The 25,895-nt window shown below is 44.9% G+C and overlaps 1 protein-coding gene across 1 annotated transcript; it reads left to right on the forward strand.

Moving 5' to 3' along the window:
• Positions 1–6,135: 6,135 nt before the first annotated feature.
• Positions 6,136–16,736, forward strand: SMIM20 (small integral membrane protein 20). The gene is made up of 3 exons (XM_012664197.1): positions 6,136–6,363; positions 15,156–15,212; positions 16,006–16,736. Exons 1-3 carry the CDS (start codon positions 6,255–6,257, stop codon positions 16,041–16,043), a joined length of 204 nt encoding a protein of 67 aa, XP_012519651.1. The 5' UTR covers positions 6,136–6,254; the 3' UTR covers positions 16,044–16,736.
• The last annotated feature ends 9,159 nt before the right edge of the window (positions 16,737–25,895 follow it).

The raw sequence follows: 25,895 nt of genomic DNA on the forward strand, positions 1-25,895 counted from the left end.
GAAAATCTAGTATGTGAGATAAAGAGACACAAATAATTGTAATACAAGGCAAAAGGTGGCAAACCCTAAAATCAGTATGTGGGAAAAGGTGTAGTAGAATAATAAGAGCTGCAAATTCCTTGTCACTGCTTCTATTGAGAGCTGGAGTTTATTTCTCCTCCCCTTGAAACTTCCCTCCAAGGCTAAACCATCAGAAACCTTGCAGTCTCCTCCTGATTCTCTCTGGGCACTACCTCTTGGAATTGGGCCACCATGCTGGAAGATGGCACCTACGGGTGTTTCAGTTGACAGCCCCAGCTGAGCATCAACAGTTAGTTGTAGGAGTGAGCCATCTTGGACAGTCCAGCCCAGGCAGCCCCCAGATGGCTTCAGCTGTCCCAGTGCCCAGCCACACCTTGTGATGCAGAAGAACGCCCAGTCAACCCATAGACTTGCAAGAGATAACAAAGTTGTGATTTTAATATTTAGGCACTAAGTTTGGGGTAGGTAGTTATACAGCCATAGATAATCCAAACAGAAGTTTAGGAAAGAAGAGTTCATTTCTAGTCACATGATCACAGAAGTGTTCCTAGAAGAAGTGGGATTTGAGAAAGTGCTTGGAGGGAGGGACTGTGACAACAGGCTCTTGGGGGAACATCATTCCAAAGAGAGGGAAGGGTTAGAGCAGGACCCAGAGGCAGGCAAAGGCGGGGGGCAGTCAGCACCTGGCCAACAGACCACGGATGCTGGGAGACATGGGCTAAGACTAAGAAAGCAAAGCTCAGAAGGATGCTCAGGCCAAATCATGGCAGTCTGGGGGACGGGCTCTTTTTGTTGCCAGGAAGGAAAATCCATTCCTGCTCTTCCAAGTAAAGGGTCTTTATGAGAAACAATGTGAGCTTATGAGCTAGGAGACAGGAATCTGTGGGAAGAATGGAAAGACACTGGCATTGGAGGTTGCTTGGGATCCTCCTAGGGGCTCCCTGTCACAGGCACCATGAAATCCTGAGCCCGTCACATGGTTTACGAGGCCCATGGCAGGTGCCCTTGCCCTGGGTACCTCGCTGACCTAATTTCCTTTCAATGTCTCCTTCACTCATCTTCTCCGGCTGCTCTGGACTCCTTGCCGTTTTCTGAACAGCAAGCGCATTCCGGGCTCGGCACATTCTGGGCTCAGCACTTTTGTACTCAGAGGTCCCACCACCTACTTTGTTCTTCCAAATACCCTCAAGGATGACTGCCACCTCCCTTACCCCCCGCAGTGCCTTTGCCAGCTCTTATTACTCCTATTGTTGCCTTTTTACAAAAATCAATTTATCATTTGCTGTCCCAACTAGAGCATGAGCTCCATGATAGCAGAGAGTTGATAAAATGCTTAGAAGGGTTCCTGGCATAGAGTGGGTGCTCCACAAAAATGGTAGAAAACAGTGAATGAATAAATGAATCCCAGCAGTCCTTGGGCTTAAGATATCTTGTTGCTTCTCAGCAGGAGGAATTTGTGGATCTTCATTTTCATTCTCCTCCATCGTTCTCTGCTTCCTGCTATTCCCAGGCAATTCCCTCCCCATCTACTCGCTCTTCTCTCACAGCTTCTGCTGACTCATAACCACGGCTTACTCACAGCTTTTCTCGAGCTGCTACTTCGTCTCTTTGTGCATCTGTCCAACTTCTGCTCCTTCGGCTAATCTCCTGATTGTCCCTGACTTTCCAGTTGAAATTCCAGAGACAGAGGCCCTGACTGGGTCAACCCGTTCTCCATGTCAGCAGAGGTTTTGACCTCTGATGATGGTCTGGGTCACCCACGCTGATTCAATCAGCTGTGGCTGTAGGCACAGGGCATGACAGTCTAGACATTTCATTCAGCAGATGCACACGGATGCAGCAAGTGCCTTTAACAACCTTGACTGCAGCCTGAGGGCCATGCTGAGGAACTCGGACTTTAGGGAGACACTGAAGTTTTCTGCCGAGGGAAGTGATGGACCAAATCTGTTTTTTCAGAAGATAACTTTAGGTATCCTGTGAATGAGATGATTTGGTAATGGAACAGGCTAGCACATGTCAGACCAGCTAGGAAGCCATGGCCAGGGAGAGCTTAAAAGAACTTAAACCAAGCCAGGGCCAGTGATAGAGAGGAGGGAGCTGGACCACGTGGTCTTGAACCTGAAGCTGTCCACCAGGCACCTGGAGTTCTGCAGAAAGCCTGGGTCTACACGCTCTGGAAGTCATAAAGACACGAGTTAAAACTGTGGGGAGCATAGCATGGCAATAGATTAGCCAACGCGGGCATTTAGGGAAATCTCTTACATTGAAAGGGCAGAACAAAGAAACACTTGACACATGATCTAAATCAGAAATATTTATACAGATGGGTAGAGACTCAGAGAGTCACAGCATTCCACTAAAACAGGAAAGCATTTCTCTTACTTACTCCCTAATTCTCAACAGTACAGGCCCAGAAGTTCCTGCATAAGATCCCACTGTATTCCAAATCCCAAGCTTCTGGCCTGTCTTCGTACAGACAGTAACAGTACTTGTTGGGAATCCATGCTATTCTAAAAATACATCCACTGGGCTGCGGGGCCACAATTAGTAAAGCTGCTGTCCCAAGAAACCCTCATCGTCATTTTGCTTAGATCAGAGAGCGGATTAACTTTGATGTCTGTCTGAACCCCATGCAACACACCACTGGCGGTCTGCTCCCTGCAAGCTTTCAATCTTCACATCCAAGGGAGGAAAGAGAAAGCGCTGGATAGGCGCCCAACCCCATTTTCCCCCAGTGACTGAGATGAAAATGTGCACCCTAGGATTTCTGACATATTTGCTTTGCATCCTGTCTCCCTGTATCTCTCCAACTCTCTCTCCCTGTGCATGAATACTTCCCCCCAGACCCAAACATCCTTCGGCTTTCCCAAACATTAGCACAGAGATGAAGCCCCAAGCGCTTTCGTCTTTGCCCTGTGTAGGAGGGAATTGTGTTAATTTCTGTATCTGTTAGGGCTCCTGGTGGCATGCCACTGAAACTGACTCTGACTAACTGAAGTCCAAGGGGAGTTTACTGGAAGCACATAGGGTGGCCTGCAGAAGATAATGAACCGTTGAGAAGCATACCGCAAGTGGGAACAATCAGGGAAGCTCGAGGAATACAGGCAAGTGGGAGACATACAATAATCCCATCAGAACACTGGCAATAGAAGAAATCCTCTGCAACAATGCTGTCTGTCTTTGTGTCACTGTCCTCATTATTTTTATTTCTGGGAGAAAGAGAACAATTGGATCAGGTTGAATAGTACCCACACCCAGGCAACACAAACTTACTAGCTTTGCAAGTCAATATAGATGGGTGGTTAAGAGAGCAGTCTCTGGAACCAGACAGTCTGGGTTTGAATTCTGGTTCTTTAGTTTGCCAATCACGTGATGACCTTGGGCAGCTCATTCTCACTATGCCCCAGCTTCCTTCTTTGAATGTGGGGACACCTATCCACAGACATTGATGAGCACTAAGTTAGTAAATCTATGGTAGTGACTGCACAGATAGGGTTCTACAAGTTTGATGTTAGTATTGATTAGGAATACACAGGGCCCCTGGATTAACGCTCCGACCAAAATTGCCAAGACAAGAGGTCATTCTCCAAAAGGCATCTGGAGCTGTTATTAGAGGAGACTGAGTGGCCAAAATGTAATTGCTATCCACTGCCACATCTTATCCCTCCGCCAGACTGTGGATGCCATGAGGACAACTGACTCCACTGTTTTCTTCACTGCTGCATCCACCAGCCCAGAAAAGTGTCTGGCATGCGGTGCCTGGCTCAGTGAACCATTGCTGAGTTCACCAGCATTCAACGATTCCTTCTGTGTTCCCAATCAACTATTAATAGTACAGTGCTTTGCATGGAGTAGGCACACAATAAGTATTTGCTGACTGAATTGATAACTCAGTGGGAAAAGAAAAACTCGGGGAGTGTGGTTTTCTTAAAAACAGGGACCTTAGGTATCCCGATTTCTTGCATTTGGTAGGACTCTGTGGCAGGCCAGTAATAAGTAACTGTTTTGATGTGTTGATGTCAATAATCTATACAAATGGCATAGATGGGCTAATCATTTCTGTTGCTCAGCTAACACCTTTAGATCAGCATGGAGGGGACAGAGAAACCACAAGCCACTTGCCATATCACCTCGGAGAGGGAGGAGTTCGTCTGCTACATTGGACCTGTGCTGGGAAAGGCACTGTGGCACTTTGCCAGCACTGAATCCTGGTGCCTCGCCAGGATGTCCCTTTCTCCTCACACCCTCCATACTGGCTTGCAAAGGGCTGTGGCTGGGGCTCGGGGCGGCCATCCTGCTAAGCTTGCTCGCAGAGACAGCAAGAGCTAAGCCCTCTGCCAATGGCATGTGACCCTGAGAGAGCTCAGGTCTCTAGTTCTCAGTGACCGGGACTGGTCTTCTCAGTCCGTAATGGTGGCCCCCATAGCTAAAGAGTCTCATTCCTTCAAGTTTAAATCCAGCTTTCCAGTAGCTGGGGTAGACCAGGGTTGGTGCAACTTGGGTGGTGTGGGCAGGTGGATGTGATTACACTGGTCATTCAGGCCTGAGTCCTGTACCAGCCAGTCCCTATGGTGAGGAAGCTTGGGCTCGCTTGGTTACAGCTCTCAGAGCTGGGAAGAAGTCCGATAAGGGCGGGGAGCCCCGGCTTACCTCATGGACCAACAGTGGAAAAGGAGTGGTTTCCCAAAAGGCATTCAGGGTACTGTTAATGGAAAAAAGGGAAGTGGCCACCAGGCTGCTAAAATGACAGATGTGCACTACACCTGGGTATTTTCTATCATGTGACATAGAGCAGGTTCCCTCTGTGCTATAAAGTCTTCTGTCCTCACCCCAAAAAGCTCTTGTAAGTGCCTGAGGAGCAGCTGCTCACTGCAATCTGTCTTCCTCCTCCGAACTCCTGCAGCCCACAGGACCACATCACACGCTCATCGGCAAAAGCCTAGTGTTGGTCATCAGTTATCTTTCTATGTATATGTTCATCTCTTCATCTATGTGGCAGGATCCTGGAGAGCAGGGGCCACATCTTATTCATCTTTGTGTCCCCCAGCACTTTGCCTGGTGTTTGGGGCATGGCAAATAGTCCATAAACCTGCTCGCAGATTGAACAACTGATTTATAGGCTTCCACAGAGGTAGTTGGTAGCTCCATGCAACTACAAAACTACCGAGAATGAGGAAACCTTGCTCTCCACATTATTTTGGAAAGATTGCAAATCTTTTCTGGACTAAATAATGCTGCTGGGGTCAAGATAAATCTCCTTTTTGCTCCCCAGCCCCAGATGTGGTATCATTCCTATTTATAAAGGACTGAGTGAAGCCCCAAGGAATCTGAGTCCCAGCTGGCCAGTCCCCTGGACAGGGCATAGTCAGGCACAGCCCACCTGGAAAGGGAGTGAGGTGCAGAGGGTGGAGGATGAAAATCACAGGAAGAACAAACACCCAGCCAGGCAACAAGGCAGAGCCCCCAGGTCCATGCGTGGGACTGGTCCCTGGCTCTCTGCCCTGCCTTGATCCCTGCCTACTTAGTCTTCATCCTCATTCATAACCCTGACATCCCAGTACGGGGAACAGGGAGACAGGAGGGCATGGAAAAACGGAGTCAGAAAAGATACACTCGTAGCTTGGCTACTGAAACAACATTCCTCCTAGGCTTGGCTGGGTCCAGAATCCCCCCCGCCCCCCGCAGGCAGTCCTGGGCCTGGACTTGCCCTAGTCTCTCGTCCCTACAAACCGCTTTCAAGGAGTTTTTTGTCCAAAGCCGCCCAGCCCTGGTTCCTTCTCCTGCAAAATGAGCCGACTGACACAAGGATTAGATGAGCGAGCCATAGGAAGCATCCGGCTCCTGGTAGACAGTCACTAAATGTGAAATTAATGGGGGAAAGATGAGAAAGCGTGGCTGGTGACGGAGGGGTAAAGAGGCCTGAAGGGTGGTGGGTGGAGCTGCTGAAGGAGGAACCAGGCCGAGGGCAGAAGCGACAGAACAGAGGTCCCGGGAGTTGAGCGCACAAAAGCTCGGTCCTCAGTCCGCCACCTGCGCCCAGCCCGCGCTCTGCGCTGCCCCGCCCCGCCCGAGGCCCCGCCCCCGGCCCCGCCCCGCCTCTTCGTCCCGCCCCAGGGCCCGGAAGCGAAAGCCGCTCCACCTCTTCCGAACGAGGTCACGGCGCGGCTGTCCGAAAGGAGGTTTCCGAGAGTAAGGGCCGCTCAGAGGGGTCAGGGCGACCTCGGCCCCGCGTCATGTCCCGGAACCTGCGCACCGCGCTCATTTTCGGCGGCTTCGTCTCCCTGATTGCCGCCGCCTTCTACCCCATCTACTTCCGGCCCCTAATGAGGTTGGAGGAATACCGTGAGTGACCTCTGACCCCGCGCGGTGACCTGACCCCAGTAACTACCCCTCCCCCCCAACCCCCGTCATCTCCAAGTGGTGTCCTGGAAACAACATGTCTCAGGAGTCAGGTACAGCTGGGTTTGAATCCCGCCGCGTGCAGCTTTGTGACCATGAACAAGTGACTCAACCTCTCGGACCCTCAGCATCTTTTTCTATAATTATCTATATCTACACTATTACAAATCTATAATATTATCTATATCTACACTGCCCAGTCTCCTGTGAGATTCAGAGGTGATAATATGAAAAGCAGTATATGAAAACAGTCTGCACATAATAAGCCAACACTGAATACTAGTTCATACTTAAAGTTAACATTTCCTGAATGCTAATTATGTGTTAGGCATACGTTGGATTGTTTAATTTGCACAACCTCAGCTTGAGGTACATTTGTAAAACATACCTGTTTTACAGATGAGGGAACTGAGGCTCAGAGAGGTTTTATAACGTGCCCAAGGTCACACAGCTAGTAATAACAAGGCAGATATTCTATCCCAGGCCTCTGTCTCCAGAGCCTCCTGGGAAGGGTGGTGGGAGGCAGATGGAACCCAGATCATCCCGAGCTGAAAGGTATTTTTATTGCACTTCATTTCCACTCCCAAAGATGTCTGAGCAGAAATATTTCAAACCCTGACGGTTAACCTGGGTTTTTGAGTTTTTCCTCCCTTTTCCTCTCAAATCGTTTTTCAGATTCTGCTGGTTTCCTTCATTTTAAGCTGGTTGCTCACATGGTAATGGTGAATATCCTGGGAGTAATTTTCCTCCTTAATCATTCAAGTCCTATCATTCTAAAAGCCAAACTCTCCTTCCTTGAGACCTATACCTCAGCAAGGATTAGCACTTTGATACATCTGAAACCATCTGTCAGAGAGAAAATATTAGGCATTAGAGACTCATTTTGTTCTCCAGGAAACCTGAATCATCTTGAAGATGGAAGAGGGCCAACCCTGCCCCTTGAGAATATTAACGGAGGCTGAAAGCTTGGTGATTTGAAGGCTAAAGCTCCGTGTAAACGCTCTGCCCATTATAAATGTTACAGCATTTGGTTTCTGGAGGGAGAGCATTTTAAGTACACACTCAAATTTCCTTGTAGCTTCTTTTCCTCAGCCAAGACTGAAATGGCCTCTGTGTATTCTGCCTTCCAGCCTATCTGCATGCACCATACATGGGAGTAAGGTGGGGCTGTGTGAAGCCCTGGATAATCTATTTCCATCAAGCTTTTTCACCGGATCCCTGTCCCAGGCTATTTTATTAAGGCCACTAGAGTTGAACTTGGGACAAGGGGTTTGCTTTGGATCCCACTGGAAAAGTTGCTGTTATGAAGACTAGAGCAGTGGTTCTCAACTAGGGGTGCTTGTATCCCTCAGGTGACATTTGCCTCGATCTGGAGACTTGTTTGCTTGTCACAGGTTGGAGCAGGGGTGGTTAGTGTGCTACTGGTATCTAGTGGATAGTGGCCAGGGATACTGCTAAACTTTCTGTAATGCACATAGGACAGACCCCCACGACAAAGAAGTACGCAACCCATTTATGTATGTTTAAATGCATGAATTCTTCCCACTGTGTTCCAGTTGCCTACAGTATTCAGTACAGGTTACACAGGTTATAGCCTAGAAGCAATAGGCTGTACCATCTAGATTTATGTGAGTACACGCTTTGATGTTTGGACAATGATGAAATCACCTAAGGTCGCATTTCTCAGAAAGTATCCCCATCATTAAGTGACACGTGATTATATTTTAATAAGGAAAGCAAAGTGATCAGATTCACTCTTTATAGGCATCACTCTGTATGTGAAGGAGGGACAGGAAGGGTCAAGTTGGGGGCAAGAAGGCCAGGCACAGGAAGGCTGTATTTCTTGTGACCTCAGGGAGAGGTGACTGTAGCCTAAATCAGAGTGGTGGTTATAGGACGGGGAAAGTGACTGCATTTGGTAACCATATTTAAAAAGTCAACTCTGTGGGGATTTGTGACTGATTAGCCACAAGGGTGAGGAAGAGAGGGGAAGGAGAATTGTACCCAACTTTCTGGCTCCAGAAACTGAGGAGATGGTGGTGCTGATCATTAACTAGGAAACACAAGAAGGAAGTGGTTTGGGGGGTGTGAGGGAACGAGTTAGTTCAATTTTGGACATATTGAGGTTTAGGTTTGTGACATGCTCTTGGGATTTCCCATGGACAGGACATGCCAGGCTGGAGCTGAGATGCTGGAGCTAGAGATGGGATTCAGAGTCACTGCAATGTGGCAATGTCGGGTTGTAGTCTGTTCTCAGTTCTTGGTGTGCTCTTGGTCAAAGAATGACCGGACACACCAAAAGCAAGGCAAGTGGGAAATGAAGTTTATTGACGAAGGACGAGAGATTTACAGAGCAAGAGCAAGATACAGGTTCACAGAGTAAGGGCAAGATATGTTTGCCACAGACGGCGAACAGACCTCCTGTCCTAACATAAGGGCCTTGGATATGGTCTGGGGTCTTGTTTTATAGTGTCTAGGCTGGCGCTCCTCATGGTTCAAACGGCACCATCAAACCACTTTGATGGACAGTTGGGAGTTACATAACCTGAGTCTTACTACACGTGGATTTCCCATGAGCCTCTCTGAAAGTCCGTTTGCAGGGGTGAACCGCAATGTAGATTTAAGCTAATGACATGATAATTAGCCTTAGCTTGTTCTAAGTCACCTTCCAGACCCTCTTGTACCTGTGCTGCTTGGCCCAAGGGCTAGGGAATTCTCTGCATTCTTTTGCAGTTGGCGCACTAAGTTGTGATTGGCAGATCGGTAAGGCGTGCGGTCACCCCCGGGTGTGGCATTTGCTCAGGTGCTGCCTTTGTCCCCAGGAGGGTCGGAGGTCCCTTGCTGTCTACCTACGATAAGAGTTCCTGACAGCACTGGGGAACACCAGTGTTGGAAGTTCTAAAAAGCAGGTGGTCAGAGGAAGAGAAGGGCCTCAGAGGAGACTGAGCAGGGGTGGCCAGAGAGATAGGATTAAAACCAGGAGAGGCTACGGTCACAGGCCCCATGAAGACAGCACTTGGTGAAAAGGGGTGTGATCAGTGGGGTAAGGCTGCTCGGAGACAGTAGGAAAGATCACAAGTGAAAATATCCATTGGATTTAGCAAAAAGAAGGTAAAAGTGATTGGTTATTTCATTAAATGGTTTGGAAGTGGGCACAAAGCAGATTGCAGTGGATTGAAGAATAGACAGTAAATTAAATTGACTATTTAAAGATGGTTGACTGTACAGAGAGGAGAATGGCAAAGTCATATTTGTAGCAGGTCATAGGGTCCGGGGAGAGTTTGTTTTTTTTTACTTTTAGTTTTGGCTGAGAGACATGGGAGGGCCCAGAAAGTCTCAGACAAAGAAAGCTGCTGGAGAGAGGGGGAGGTGGCACGGGACCATGAGTCTGGCTAGAGGACAGAGCCTGGGATCGCAGGAAGGGCACATATTCCACCAGCTCAGGAGGAGGGACAGGTGTGAATGCGCTGTAGGGACACTTCCAGATGATGGCTCCCATTCTCTTTGTGACACAGGAGGTCAGGTCATTTAGGAGTAAGAGGTACCACCTCCATGCCAGACTCTCCCTCCTTGAAGTACTGTCTTCCCTGGGCTTCTGTGACTGGCCCCCTTGGCCAGTCCTCCTGGGTTTGCTCTCTTGCCTCTGCCTTTCAGCCACTCCTTATCCTTTCTTGTTAGTTCTTCCCCTTCTAACCGTGCTCCATACATTTGTATTCCCCAGGAGTCTGGGCCTACGGAGGAGAAGCATCCCTCCCCACCCTGCCATTTTTGGAAAGGCAGAGCAGAGAAGCCCAGTCCCTGAGAACTGGGTTACTAGGAAAAACAAGATTGGAGCCAGCCATTGGGAAGGCAGGCCATGTGGAACCCAAGCAACAGGTCATTTTGGGCCCTTCAGCTGGGTCAGCCTGGGTATGGGGACAGGTCGGTTTCAGGGTCTCTGCTGGAATAAGCCCACAGCCAGCAGAAAAGAGGAGGAAGCTGCTTTAGATAAGATAAAGCCAGGGAGATCTTCATGATTGCAAAGCAGGCAAGCCCCTACTACAAGATTGTCTCATTGGACTTCATTTTGACCTTCAGTGTGATCTCAGCTCTTTTGTCAACTCAGCAAGGCTTCACTAAGTGTTACGTGGCGTACAGGGTCGGTTCTGTACGTGAAAATGAGCACTGGAGAGACGATGGCATGGGGGGGGCGGGGGCGGTCAGCGATCCAGAACCAGACGTATGGGTACAGTTCTGCTGTGCTTCTGGAAGGAGTCCCACATGTTGCTTTCTCACTTTTGTCCTGTTGGCACAGTGTGGTTGTTCTGAAGAGGCCACATTTAGGTAAGCGAGCTGTAACTAGAAGCCTGATCTGTCTTCTCATCCTAGAACTAGACAGTGATCCTGAACATGGGCTTTTAAAAATAGCATGCCTTTGAGGCCAGCCTGTAGAATTAGACAGAATAAGATCATTTGCTGTGATCCCCTTTATTTTTAATTTTAATTAGATGTGCAGAGGGATAAAGTCATAGGGTTTTGCCAGAAGGGGCGTGGAGCTCGTTTCAGGCCCCTCATTTAGTGACTTGTCTGTCAATTGCTGGGTGGACACTAGACCCTAACTCCCCTGACCTTGTCTGTACTTAATGCCACGATGCCTTTAAGGTAGCAGAGAATGTGTAGCAGTCAGCCAAGTGAAGGCCACGTGGGAGAGCTGTGAGGAGCCCTCAGTCTCCTGCCTCTGGGTCCTTCTCCTTTTCTGCCGCACCTTGCCGCCTCCAACTGAAAGTATGTTGTGCACAGGCAGGACAGGGTTGAGGCAGAAATACTTCTTGCCTTGCAAGGGCATTTTCCATATTACATGCCAGGTGCTTGGAATGTGCTTGTCATTCCTTTTGCCGTGTCGTTGAATGAAATGCGCAGACAGACTGAGGTCCTGCTTTCCAACCGGCGTTGCAGAGCTCCCTGGATTCAACCCGACTGTGCTCGTGAGGAAAGAAGAGTGTTGGCAGCATTGGGAGGAGCCAGTGCTTCTAGTGGCCTTTTGTGCCCCTTCAGCCAGCTGCTTCACACTTGCTGCCGTGGTCATATGGCTTCCCCTCAGCCTCTGGGTCACACTCGCCACCCGTGCACATCAAGTTCTGGAATACCCTGTAGGCAGGAGTGTGTGTCTAGGCAACAGCAGCAAAACGGAGTACTGAAAAAGGTTTTTTTTTAAATTTTGTATTTGTTATTTTAATAAAGATAGCTACTTTGAAGTAATCACCATGGAACAGTCACAATGGTGTTTGACTTTCTTATAGATGTTTTATAGCTGTGTATTTTTTTAATTAAAAAATAAATCCAAATGGACAATAGATCCAAGAGTAGCGTAGTAAATTCCTGTATGTCCTTCACCTAGATGTGCCAGTTGTTAACATTCTGCACATTTGCTTTCTCCCCCTCTATATAATATATATACATATATTAATAATTATATATACATACATTATAATTATTACTATTATTTTGCTGAACCATTTGAAAGTAAATTGAAGCATTGTGAGCTTTCATTCCTAAATACTTCAGCCTGTATTTCTTACTAATAAGAACATTATTTTACGTAATTCACAATATAGTTATCCAATCTAGGAAATTTAATATTGATACAATGCTATTACAGGTTGAGCATTTCTAATCTGAAAATCTGAAATCTGCAATGTTCCAAAATCTGAAAGTGTTTGAACTTCAATGTGATACCACAAGTGGAAAATTCCACATATAAGTACTAAACACAAACTTTGTTTCATATACAAAATTATGAAAAATATTGCATAAAATTACCTTCAAGCTGTGTGTTTTTAAGGTATAGGTGAAACATAAATGAATTTCATGTTTGGACGTGGGTCCCATCCCCAAGATACCTCATTTCATATATATATATATACGTATATATATATATGCATATATTCCAAAATCTGGAAAAAACCCAAAACACTCAAGGGATACTCAACCTGTATGGCATGTACAGTCCACATTCAAATTTGGCCATTTGTCGCCCTTACTTCCGCTTGTGAAATATGCTTTTATTCTAACTGTTCATCAGCGGGAGGAGATGGCAAGGTAGATTGCCAACATCGTATTCTTCACTGTCTTTTATCTCCTTTTTTATTTTGGATTTCTAGCTGCTGGTCCTCCACTAGCGCACCCTCAACTAGTAGTTATAAGACTGCTCAGGGACGTGGGGCTTAGGTATACTGCACTGTTTGTATTGTGATAGATGTTAAAGTAACAAGTCATATAGATTTATTTCCCAATATGGACATTGAACATAAGGATATGTTTTCCTTTTCAAAGATTTAGAAATTACTAGGTGGATTCTTTTATTACTATTCAAAAATCAGCCCGTCTGCAAGTATTGCTGGTTTTAATAATATACTTTGGCCCTTTGTCTATAGATAATGATCCTCAATTAAAACTACAAATCAAACACTGCCTTAGCACCAGGGGGCAGAGTCGGGCTTGCTGAGACACTGGAGTGGGGAATTTTCTAACTCACTGTTCCATAGTTGGGTTTTAATTACTTCATTCCTGATAGAAACGTGCTCACTACTGAAGTCAGTAATTAGCTTATCCTGATTTGTTCATATAGTTAAACCACCCTTTTCCTGAGGTTTATATACATTTGCTATTTCTCCAGTGAGAGTGAAATAGAAACCTACTGTCAATCTCATCAAAGATGTGCTTGCTAAATCCTGAGGGACTAGTTTCTGTTTTCCTTTTAGCATATTCCGCATTCACAAATAAAGTGTCTTTGTGTTATATCATGAATTTACATAAGACTGCTTTGGCCTTAGAGTGTTTATAAAACATTAATGGCTTAAAGAACCAGGGGATGAAGATAGGATGCTAATACCTGGTGATCACTTGGTAGGAACTGGTTCAGCAAAGTGGTTTAAATTGTCTGACCAAGCCAAACTACAGAGGTAGTTGCATTAGGACAAGGATTATAAAGGGATTATGATCTATTTAAAATAAATCCTCAGCCTCTCTTCAACCTCATTAGCAATTAGCAAGAAAGTGAAGACAGGGATCCCTTTCTCTGCACTTGGTTCTCCATTGCATCCTAAGAGGTTAGAACACAATTAGGCATTCTGTCCTTGCCACCAAAAGTCAGCTTCTTTTGATGCTTGGCAGTCTGCCAGCTTCTTTAGCTCTACAGTATCTGCCTCTTGGAGAACGTGTTCAGTACACCGGGATGTCTGATTTTCGTAAATCGATAAGTCTAGAATGCTTTCTATCAGTTATTTAAAAAAAAAAAAACTCATTGCGTCCCTCTTCCATGATATCAAAGAATAGACCTTTTCAATCTGGAAAATTATATCTGTTGTTGTTCCTGGCAAGGCTTATGACAGTGTGGGCTTTTTACTTGTTGGCGTTTTCTGAGAGCATGTTGGAGACATCCGTACGTTCAGGCTTACATGTTGACTGTGTGGTAGGGCTCAGTCCCAGAAGAATTTAGTGACTTAGGAAATGAGAACATCTTTGTGTTGAGTTATTGCAGAAAGTCTGATGCCTTAGAGGTTCCATATCATCCACTCTAGATGAAAGAAATCTTTTGGCATATCTTGGTCCAGAGGGTGTTAGTTGCCATCCACCTGCTTTTCAGAGAGGTACAGCAAAACCATCAGGCCGTTGTCAATTAATCCCTATTGCTCAGCGTTTTATTTGCCAAGACAAAATTTAGCATTGATAAAACTCTCAGGTAGGTCATTGAGGATTGACTTTCTGTCACATCACTAAAGAAACAAGTTCAACGAACATTAGATTTGGCAAAACCCTGTTTCTGGTACCTCTATGCTTGTGTAACTTTATGAGAATCCAGAGGCCAAAATAAAGAAAGCAGCCTAATATTAAATAAGAACTAAATATGGATTTAAAGAAACATTGTCAGCCTGATGAAAACAAAGGTCTGATTACAACATTTAATTACTATAATTTTAGTAGTAAACATCCTTTGGCTCCAAATCTTTCTCCTGAGAAGCTGTCATTTGTTTGTCAAGATACTTAAAATAATAAGTCTTTGTTTCCACAGACCTTGGGTTTATTCTAAACCACTTAGAAAGATGTGTCAGAGTGCTTGAAGCCCACAGATATGAAATGCCCAATTTCCCTTGGCCCTGGCCTGTTGGACTTCTCCAAAGAGACCGGCTTAGCTGCTGTAGCTACAATGCACTTACTAATTGGCACAGCACCTGCAGTCAATTAGGGAAGCTTCAATTATCCAAACCAAAGCCACCCACCCAAAGATTAATTTTCTGCTCTATTTCCTATCAAAAACATGGCATATTTAGCTCTGAGTCTAGTCCTTCAGTGGAGTGCATTTTAGACATATAAAACTACATCGTTTTTTTGTTGATTGTATTTGTTCCTTCAATTCAGCAGCCTTCCCCCTCGTAATGTCACGCCCACCAGTTCTTTCAAAATTGTTCTTTTTTTGTTTTGTTGCCTTTCCAAAATGCTGAGATCACAGAGAAAAGATGTGAGTTGGGAGCTTTTCTTTTGAAGTATGGCTTTATTTTTCTTTGAAAATACCCAATTTTTTCTGTTATGGGATCTCTGAACTTGCACAACCTAAATGCTTTGTGTAATGGCATCTCTGAATTTAATAGCACTCATAAATATTATCTTATAATTGTCCCATGTCATTGGCCCAAGTAAATACAAAGATTTCACCCCCTCTCCCTTCTAAAGAGTATTTTTTCTGTTGTGTTTCTCAGAGAAGGAACAAGCCATAAATCGGGCTGGTATTGTTCAAGAAGATGTGCAGCCACCAGGTAAACTGTGACACAAAAAAATCAAAACAAACTTTCATTTGTACTACTGCGTTGTGTGGTTTGTGTGTGTTTGCTTTGCCATGGAGAGTGGGAGAGTGGCTTTTTAGCTTAGAGACCAGATTGTGATTTTGCTATTTATTTCACAGCAGTTGCCATTTTATAGGTGCCACCCAAGACTTCATTTTAATATTTCACTCCAGAATACTTTCTGCAAGTTTGCCATGTTCCTCTTTTGCATTTGATAAGTGGACATAAAAATGTCAACAAGTGTGCAATTAAATATGAAACGTGAATAGCTATTTTGCAGACTTATTTACCAAGCACCTATTTAAACATTACCCTCGTGGGAGAATAGTGTTTACTTGTAAGCTGTTTTAGTTGATGTGGGATTCTGCTTTGTACAAAAGCTCAAAAAGCTCCCTTTATGGCTGTATGGTTAGTTCTTTTAAGACCATCCACGTTGGCTGAAAATAAGAGGTTTCCAGTTTATTAACCAAAAAGCTTGTAATCTATAACACCATTCTTATGTATTTATTTATTTATTTGTTTGTTTTTTAACTAGGCCAGATCCATGTCTTCCTGTTTGGGGGCAATTCCTGAGCTATTTAAAAGTCCCTGGTGCTGCCATGGCTTCCCAGCCATTTCGTGCCAGCATCCCTCCAGCCTGCTCAGACCATCTCAGGCTACACTGCAAATTGCACAGCTCAATTCTGATGTCATTTTGTTTGGGGTTCAAGGAAGTGGTAGGACATTTGAAATTCAATCCTGTTTTTATTCATGTTTCTTTCTGTAGGGTTAAAAGTGTGGTCTGATCCATTTGGCAGGAAGTGAGAATGCTGTCACCAACTCTGATTAGGAAAGGAGGTTTCGTGCTTTCAATTCTGCATCAAGTACAATCAATCAGCTCACCATAGGACAATGGCTGAAGAAGAAAACTCTGTATTGCTGTAAATGAGAGTACTTTAATCATGACTGTGCACAAGGATTAATATTTCCCTTCTTAAACATCAGAAGAACCCTGGAACAAATTATGCCATTAGAAAGGTTTGCATGATTGGGTCAACTTCCCAAAAGTGAAGCTGTCTCACCCAGCTGTGTTTGGAGGCAATCTGCTTATTATTCCGCCTTTACCACTTACCCAAGCGAGCTGTGATGTGAATACAAGCAACCAGTGGGCTTGAGAGGTCCAGGTCTGTTTTGCCATCTTCCAAATAAGAGATTTCAGCAAAAAACCACCATACTGAGCTGCCTCAGAGGGCCCTATGAAAATCAGGTCGATAAAGTTCTTTGAGGACAAGATACTTTGTGCTGTTTAAGAATAAACAGTTCAGCTTAACCATGTCTTGTTGAAGATTGCCCCATGTTGTAAAATAAATACACAGCAAGTCAAACTGGATGGGTACACATGCATAGAAATCAAAGATAAATTAACAGAAGTGAAAGTATGGATATTAAAATGATTATTTTTTACTTCACGATGGTGTTAAGTTTTTTAATCTTTTTTGGTAAAGTGATTAAATTCTAGTACCAAGAACTGCAATTTGACTGGATTATATTTGACTGCCTATTTGTGTGGTATTCATCCGTATACAAATAAATATTTTAGAGGTAAATAGCAAATTTATAGAGACAGATATAGATTGATTCTCTACCAGGTTCCTCACCAGATGCTGCAAGGATGAAAATGAGAATACGGGCTGAGTATCCCTTACCTGAAAAGCCTGGGACCAGAAGTGTTTTGGATCTTGGATTTTTTTTGAATTTTGGAATATTTGCACACGCATAATGAGATATCTCGGGGATGGGACCCAAGTCTAAACACAAAATTCATTTGTTCCATATATACCTTATACATATAGCCTGAAGTTACTTTTATATATTTTAAATGTGTTCATGGAACAAAGTTTTTACTGTGACTGTCACATGAGGTCAGGTTTGGAATTTTCCACTGTGGTATCACGTCAGCACTCAAAATGTTCAGATTTTGGAACATTTCAGATTTTCAGGTTAGGGATGCTTGACCTGTCCTCCTTCCTTTCTCCCTTCCTACCCTCGCTCCCTCGCTCCCCTTCCTCCTTCCTTCCTTCCTTGCTCTGTCTGGCCCCTTACTAGATGACAGGCTTTTGCAGAGGCACAGAGTTTTCATTTTCACGCCAACAGTGCCTTGCCTGTTACTGTAAGCTCTTGATAAGCTGCCCGATGACATAATTTTATTATTGTGAACTTGGAGTTTTCTTAACAGACAACTGGCCCAATTAAGTAATTACTGTCAAACAGAAATAAGAGCGATAGTTCAAAACCAGAGTCATCATTTTGGTAGGCATTCCGTAACATTTAATTGACTTTTAGTTTACGACCAAGTAAAGGAAGTTGGCTCATTAGGGGTACGTTTGACCACTATTTTCCTTGGAGGGGTCACCAGGAAGTTACGTAACTTAAACATTTTGTAGGAGCTTAATTGAGATTTCTTCATGACCGGGGCAAGCGTGTGGTACCATCTGCTTTGGAAGATGTCCAGGCCGAAACGACTGATTTCTGGGGCCTCGATGACTGTCTTCAATGGCACAGACCCAGATTCATCTCCTGAGGGGGATCTTTGCCACGCCCTCAGTTCACCTCTTTGCAGAGATAAAGGAGCTGTCTGTCCGGCTCAGTTCTGCCTTGTCATTTATAAAAGGATCACTCTTCGTGCTGTCAGAGGTGTAACTTCAGACTCTGCTGCCGTCACTTGACAGACGCCAGGTTGTGAGAGTGCCATTCAGGAGGATTGATGGAGGTCTTGCTGTTCATGGGTTTCCCAGGTGTGCCCCAGGGTAATGACAGAAGCACTTGAAAGAGGCATCTTGGTCAGATACATTTAGGAAGCAGAGTTGATGTCGATTAGGTTTATTTGCCTCTAATTTGATGGTTTCCAAGAGAGGCATCACATTTCCCAAATGTAGTTGATCATACAGCATTTTTCACAGATGACCTTCTGGGACTTGTAAAAGCAACAGCATCCTTTATACCAATCATTCTGAAAACTTTTTGGTCTCAGGACCCCTTTATACGATAAAAGTTTTCAAGAACTCCAAAGTGACTGTGGGTGATATCTATAGATATTTACTGTATTAGTATATTTACTGTATTTCAAATTAAAATTTGAAAAATGTTTATAAATCACTAAAAAATCAGTAACAAATCCATGTAGGTTAATATGACATACTTGTGTGTGAAAAATTTCTAAGATAAAAAATAATAATTTGCAAATCTCTTTAATGTCTGGCTTAACAGAAAACAGCTGGATTCATCCATGGGGATTTTTTTGTTTTGGTTTGTTTTTTGTTTGTTTTATGGGTTTTTTTGAGACAGAGTCTCATTCTATCACCCAGGCTGGAGTGCAGTGGCGTCATCATAGCTCACTGCAACCTCAAACTCCTGGGCTCAAGTGATCCTCCTGCCTCAGCCTCCTGAGTAGCTGGGACTACACGCACACCACCATGCCCAGCTAATTTTTTTATGTTTTGTGGAGATGGGGGTCTTGCTATGTTGACCAGACTGGTCTTAAACTCCCGGCTCCAAGCCATCCTCCTGCCTTGGCCTCCCAAAGTGCTAGGATTACAGGTTTGAGCTACAGCACCCAGCCTTCATATCTCTACTTTTGATCTGTTGCTGTAGCACACACTGTGTGGCCTGTAGACAACACCTCTGCAGACACTCATAAGAGAAAGAGAGTGCAAAAGACAAAAAAGCTTTAGTAGTAGTATAAAAATAAGTTTTGACCATGCAGACTTTCTGAAAAGTTTTCAGAGACCTCTAGAGGTCCCTGGATCATAATTTGAGCCCACATTTTTTCCCCTTGGTGTTAGATCTTTTGAGAATTGTGTATCTGGGTTGCATTACTTCCTTAAAGAGTTACTTGTAGTGAACTGTGCTTTGGCATGGCCTTATTGAGGGGGGTCAGAAGGAGAGGGGAGACACAACATTTCTTACCATTACTACTGAGATGAAGTGGTTAGGCCCTATATTTTCAATGTCAAACAATATCCCCTTTAGGAAGACTTGAATTGGCATTTTTTAAATCTCAGAACTAGAAATAGCAACATTACTTGGTACTTTTATCCTGTGGACATTGAATTGTGTAACTTGATTCCCTCTTTGTATTGGCTGATAGGAAGCTCAACCACATTTGTGGTTCAGCTGTTTAAAGAGTGCCTAAGACCTTGTGTAATGCATTTGGGCCATAATGTTCACATCATTCTTTTTTCCCCATGTCCTTTCCTTCCTGCTTTCTCACTTCAGTTTTCTCATATATTTCACGTTAGACTCCTCATTTTAAAATGAGGCAGGGTGTAAATAATATGTGTTCAATTGAAGAGCCAGTTCTAGTCCAGTAAGAGAAATGAAGTAAATTCACATAAAAGATTCAAAAAATATGGAATACTAAAGTGCCTTTGAAGAGATCAGAGAACCTACTAACAGTGGATGTATGCAAACCCTGTGTCTTGCTGGGCATCCTGGATAGTAACAGGCTTTACCTGTCCATACAGACATTTGTAGCTGTCTTTGCCCAACATTTTATCCCCTCTCTCATGGTCACATCTACCCCCACCCTCCACCCCTACATGTGTTCATCCCTCTCCCATTCTGTCTCCCCACTTGGGGAGCTGACTCCACCCTATGCCCCAGGAGTAGACATGTGGTCAGAGTCTGGCCAATCAGAACACTGTGCAAACTCCTAACCACAGGGATTGGATCCAGGATAGACAGGTGACCCAAACCAAGCTAATCTGGTCAAGGTAGAGTTAGTCTTGCCTCTTGGCTTGCATGGTCAGACTAAAGGAAGAGCCCTCGTTCACCAGACTTAGAGCTACTGGCAGCCATCTTGCCACAATGAGGGCAGAGGTAGTTGGAGACTAACAGAGTAGAAGGGAACAGCGGGACAGAAGCCAGGTCCTAATGATGTTATTCAAGCCTCCTGGACTCAATTGTATCAGAAGCAAGGCTATCTCTGGATTAATAAAGTTAACAAAGTACCTTTTTGTACCAATTTAGATTGGCTTTTTTGTCACTTCTAACCAAAAAAAGTCTTTGCAAGTGTCTTAGTTTGTTTTGTGCTGCTATAACAGAATACCTGAGATTGATAATTTATGATGAACAGAAATTTATTTGGCTCATGGTTCTGGAGGCTGGGAAGTCCGAGACTGAGGGGCAGCATCGGGTCCTGCTGTGTCACTACCTGGTGAAGGCAGAAGGGCAAGGGGGCTGGGGGAGGCTGGACTCATCCTTTTATCAGGAACCCACTCCTGAGATAACTAACCCACTGCCACTACAACGGCATTAATCCATTCGTGAAGGCAGCGCTCTCGTGATCTAATCGCCTCTTAAGGGTTCCACCTCTCAACACTATTGCACTGGGGATTAAGTTTCCAACCCATGAACTCTGGGGGACACGTTGAAACTGTAACAACAAGCCATGTTGTTTTATATTTTTAAAATTATTTTTCTGAAATGTATTCCACATGACATTTCTACCTTAAATAAAAGCTGCCAAACATAATTTAGCCTTTTCTTATGACTTGGGCTTATTGTTACTGTGCAGTTGTGCCTAACGGCTGTTGGGGCGAGTCAGACAGTTACCCCTTCGTTCTGTAATGGGGACCTGCTACGCTTGTGAGATTTCTGGCTTTTCTGGTTTTCTTATCTCTGTCCTGTCTTACAGCTGTAGGGAGCAGACTCCCTCTGATTTGCTGTTCCCAGTCTGCAGTGAGCTTGGAAAGCAGTTAGCCAAAATGCTGGAATCTGGAATCAAATGAAAGCAAATGCTTTTAATGTGGGTTTAGAGGCTCTGGTATGGATAAATTGCAATGGCTTTGTGACATTTTGGCTGCCCTGAGGTTTTTTAGTATTTGCTTTCTGTTTCTGCCTTGTTCTGGACAGATGAGGTTTCCTGAGGTTTCTGTTGGTTAAGTTTTTACTATAACAAGACTTTCACGCTAACAGATTGTGTGCAGTGTGAGCAAAAGAGCTAGGTTTGAAACGTTTTATGACTTATCAAAGTTACTCAGTTTTCTTAAAAGAAGGAACAGTAACCCACAGCAGTATCTGGAACCTCAGGCTGAACTTTTAACTTGTTTTTCTTCTTTTCTGAAACAGCCCCTTTATTTTTCAACCTCTAATAGCAGACAGTGCCTTGCAAGGAGGGGGAAAAGCGTAGTTGTATCAAAGGGAGTGGTTCACTTAAGGCAGATGTGGAATCAATTTGGACAAACGTGAGTTGCCAGCTTCTGTACTTCTCTGCTGAGTGTATGTGCCCTGGAATACATCGGAGCCACTTAAGCCTCATAAACACGATGCTGGAATATTGGGTAAACATGTGTTAGGGGCACACAGCTTGCCGCCTTGGCTGAGCTAAGTGAACCCCCAAAGGGGTGCACTCCCTCTGAAAAGCTCAAACGAAGACAGTTGTGTTGAGAAAAAAATCACCGATGTCTGCTTTCGAAATTACTAGGAAAATGGTAGCTCTGGTGATTTATCTTGTGGAATAAGCAAACTCTGCTTTCTAAGATGGCTATTTTTTATGTTTATTTTTCCTCTCACTCCATGTAGACTCACATTACAGACATAAAAATACCCAAGCATAAAACCATTCTTTGGTTTTTGTCATCAAGAGAGCGGCACTGGTTTTTGCTGGTCTCTACCTTTAGAAAGTGAGGTCTGTGGCTTTGAGGAACAAGTTAGGCAGTGGACTGAGAATCTCACATCGGTCACTTCTGTTTCTTCGCTGACTAAATGCGACTCCTCGATCAGTCTCAGCTCCCATTGACTCTGCACAGCTCTTGCCGAACAGTGATTTTCAGTGACGATGTGAGTCATTGCAGTGAGTGAGTGTCAGAGGCCTTGGTACAGCCAGTGCCCAAGGCCCTGGCCTCCTGGATATGTTTCCAGTAAAGGAACAGGAAGACAAATGAGAGCGGGTGTTTCTCTAGTCTCTAGAATGCTTAACACGATTACACAAACAGGGTAGGTGTTGTGGGCTGAATTTGTCCCCTTAAAATTCCTATGTTGAAGTCCTAAACCCCAGTACCTCAGAATGTGACTATGTTTGGAGACAAGGCCTTTAAGGAGGTAATTAAGATAAAATGAGGTCATAAGTGTGGTCCCTAATCCAATATGACTGGTGTCCTTATTAGAAAAGAAGATTGGCACACAGACACACGGAGGGACAGCGATGTGAAGACACGGAGAAGAAGGCTGTCTAAAAGCCAAGGAGACAGGCTCAGAAGAAACCAATGCTGCCAACACCTTGATATCAGACTTCTAGCCTCCAGAATTGTGAGACAATAGATTCCTGCTGTTTAAGCCACCCAGCCTGTGGTCCTTTGTTACGGGGACCCTGGCAGACTGATACAGTAGGTGCGCGGTCAAGTTTGCTGGTGATAAAATCACAACACGAGGTAGCCACACCACTGTGTGGGGAATGATTGGTGTAAACTTATAAAAAGCCAAAGAGGGAAGTGATCCCACAAAGCTGATAAGATCAGGGGAAGCCTTTTGTGGAGGACAAATTTAAAACAGGTCTGGAAATAATAGTCGTATTTAGAAAGGGGACAAGAAGAGAAGAGGGTGTCCAGGACGGAAGGTGGAGAGAGGCGTGGAGGAGTGCAGGAAGGCACCGTTGGCATTTCGAGGGCCACGAGTGGGTGGGCAGCTAACTGGGGGGCCACGTGGGGCGTTGATGCGGGAATAAGGTAGGCAGAGTAACCCTGTGGAAGAAATCCGGCCTTAGGCTTAGGCCATGATCCCCTGAGACTAAGAGATTCTGTTTCAGAGAAACATTCACAAGAAGTAATAGAGCAATTGTTAAAGGCAAGGAGGGATTCTGAAATGAGACCACCAAGTAAAAATCCTGGCTCTGCTTACCAACTCCGTGACCTTAGAGGAGCTACTTAATCTCTTTCTAATTTCCTCATCTCTAAACTGTCAGTCCTGTTCCCCCACCCTCTTCTAGCACTACATGGTTTATATGTTTAATGTGAATATTGTTCTGCAACACTGCATAATTCACTTATTTAGTGTGTGGGCACTCCATGTTTCTTCTGTTCATCGACATCGACGTATCCACCTAGAACAGCACCTAGCAATCAATGCTCGTTGAGTGAGTGGATGGATATTCGCTGTGACTTTTGGCAGTGAGATGCTTTGTGTTTAGTCTCTCTGGAAGATGCTGTTGGTGTCCCACCCACATCCCCTCTGCCTACCCTGTAGGTCATCTAGAGGCAGTTCTCCAAAAGCAGATGCATCCTGGGTCTCAACTGGGCGCCCACAGGGCAGGTCAGAATTTCCAGGGAGAGAACCCCCGAGAACAGCCTTCAATCAGCTGGGCTGGGCGTTGGTGGAGAAACACTGGCTCCCTTGCTTCCTGTGGGGCTGAGCCCCAGTGGTGCGCACAGCAATCCACCCACTGACACCCCTTACTGCTTTTCTCCTCTTTCCTGTCCCACTTCCCCTCCCTGCAGCACCTCCCAAATAAACAGCATGTACCTCAATCCTTGTTGCAGGATCTGCCTTCAACCCAGCCCAACCCAGTCTCCTGGTGTGAAGTCGGAAGATGGCAAGCCACAATCAGAAAAATGGGCTTTAGGATTGACTGACCAGTAGGTGAAACCTCAAATACTCACCCCTGAGGAAACTGGCAGGATTCACCCCCTTAAGAGTTGTGGAACCAGATGGACTATGCAAGTCTTTGAGCCCAGTAGATCCCAAGACATCTTGGGGTGGGTTATGGACAGATCTCCATTGCTATCGAAGTAGTAACAGAGATCTAAGAACTGCTCTCAGCATTCTCATCCCCTGAGAGAGACCATCCATTTACCTGTGACAAAACCATGTGGGCTAAGCGTTAACATTCACCTGGGGCTGGAGGCACATCACCTCCATGTAGAAAATTATTCTGATCAAAAGCTATTACAGTTCTGGATGTGTGATTAATTTTTACAAAGAAAGGAGACAACTTGTTAATTAATCAAGGGCTCTGGTGTTTGAAGGAACCTTTAATAGCAGAGGCTTGTGGTGTAAGCACATTTGGAAACCACTGAACTAGTCCAACCCCTTCATTCTACACAGGAGGCGTCTGGAGCCGGGAAGGCCATGGGGCTTGGCCAAGGCCACTCAGCTGGGGGTGAAGGGCCGGGGCTAGACCTTGGGCTTCCAGACAGACTCCCCATTTCATGTTCTTCTCACTTTACGTTGCAAGAGAAGGACATACTTTGGGGAATCTGGGATTGTCGTTTCATTTGGCGAATATTTTGACAGAGCCAAAATTTTTCATAAAAAGCACAGTGAGTAAATTTTACCCATTAGGAGACAAATTAGCTGCAATGAAAAAATGCTGAATATTTATACCACCAAAAGAACTTCTCTGTGGGAACAGCTGTGTGGCATATAAAGAATAGTACTAAGGACACACTCACCCCGAAAGCTGTGTGGTGTAATTACACACCTAGCACGGAGCCTGCCCAGCACAAGCCCACAGTGCCCAACTCGCCCACCTTGGATGAATCACAGGCGCCCCTGGGACCGCTTTCTCCTACTGTGTAAAGTGCTCAGAGGGGAGCTCAGGGTCTACTGGGGAGACCCAGCTTCAGGTCTCAACGTCGCCACAGGATCCTGGGTAAGTCACTCTGTCACTCTGCCACCCTGTCCACATCTGTTGACAGAGAATTGATCATAAGCTCTCTAAAGTCCTTTTAGAGCAACAGTTCTGAGTCTCATGGCCTGGACGTTCCCACACATCCCTTCCAACTCCCACAGTCTCTGATTTTATGGGATTTGGAATCGATTTGCTTCTGGGATTGATTTTTTATTTTTTTAGCCTACGTAAAAATAAAATGACACCTTCCTTTCAGTCGGGCTAATCCCGAGCAAGCAGCTCGGAGACGAGCAAAGAAGTGTCAAGTAGACAAGTAGAAGTGAGGGCAGCCGCAGCAGGAGATGTTCCGAAGCCTGTTTCCTTTCAGCCAAAAGTGATCCCTGGGCAATTACTCTCATCCGTGTGACAGCAGGTAGGGAAGAAAGACCTTGCTCTGACAAATCCAGGAAAGGTTATGAGCAAGAGAGGTGTTAAAACATGGATTCCCTCAAAGCCTTCTTCTTAGCTTCCTTTTCAAAGGGAGGAGACTGCCTCAGGGGGTGTGTTGTTCCGGCCATTGTCTTCCTGGAACTCTGAACAGGACTGCAAGTCACCACAGCCACCCAGCCTTGCTGGAGGTGAGTGGTCGAGGGGCAGGAACCAGGAGCATAGGCTTTGGAAAGAATGCCACCTTCAGACAATCCTGCATTAAATCAACGCTTAACTCTTGATCCGTTTTGCAGCGTCTGGGTGTGTATATATAAGAGAATATGGTGGTAAAATGATGCAAATGATTTCTGTTTTAAGCAGAACTTTTAGAAGTTATATGGTCAAATGATCAGGCACCACAGATAGTCAGGTACATACACCAACAATGTCACCTCTGGTGAAATCATTTTTAGAATTCTCCTCTTAGACTTGCTTTCGGAGTCGAAAGCACAGTTTTGGAATTTCCTCAATGGTAGAGAATCAAGGTCTTTTAGGGGTGAATTTGAGTTTTGGAAATAGCCTTAAGTCATTTAGAGCAAAGACTTGTGGATAAGGCGGGTTCTCTGGCTGTTAAAACAGGCAGG

The sequence above is a fragment of the Propithecus coquereli genome, unplaced genomic scaffold (genome assembly GCF_000956105.1).
Source record: "Propithecus coquereli isolate 6110/MARCELLA unplaced genomic scaffold, Pcoq_1.0 Scaffold87, whole genome shotgun sequence".
Lineage (NCBI taxonomy): Eukaryota > Metazoa > Chordata > Mammalia > Primates > Indriidae > Propithecus > Propithecus coquereli.

What these genes read in the sequence shown, in the direction of transcription:
- SMIM20 (XM_012664197.1), top strand. Translation starts at nt 6,255, where the DNA reads ATGTCCCGGAACCTGCGCACCGCGCTCATTTTCGGCGGCTTCGTCTCC. An exon ending in AATGAGGTTGGAGGAATACC is followed by an intron (nt 6,364 to 15,155) that starts GTGAGTGACCTC and finishes TGTGTTTCTCAG; the next exon opens with AGAAGGAACAAGCCATAAAT. An exon ending in AGAAGATGTGCAGCCACCAG is followed by an intron (nt 15,213 to 16,005) that starts GTAAACTGTGAC and finishes TTCTTTCTGTAG; the next exon opens with GGTTAAAAGTGTGGTCTGAT.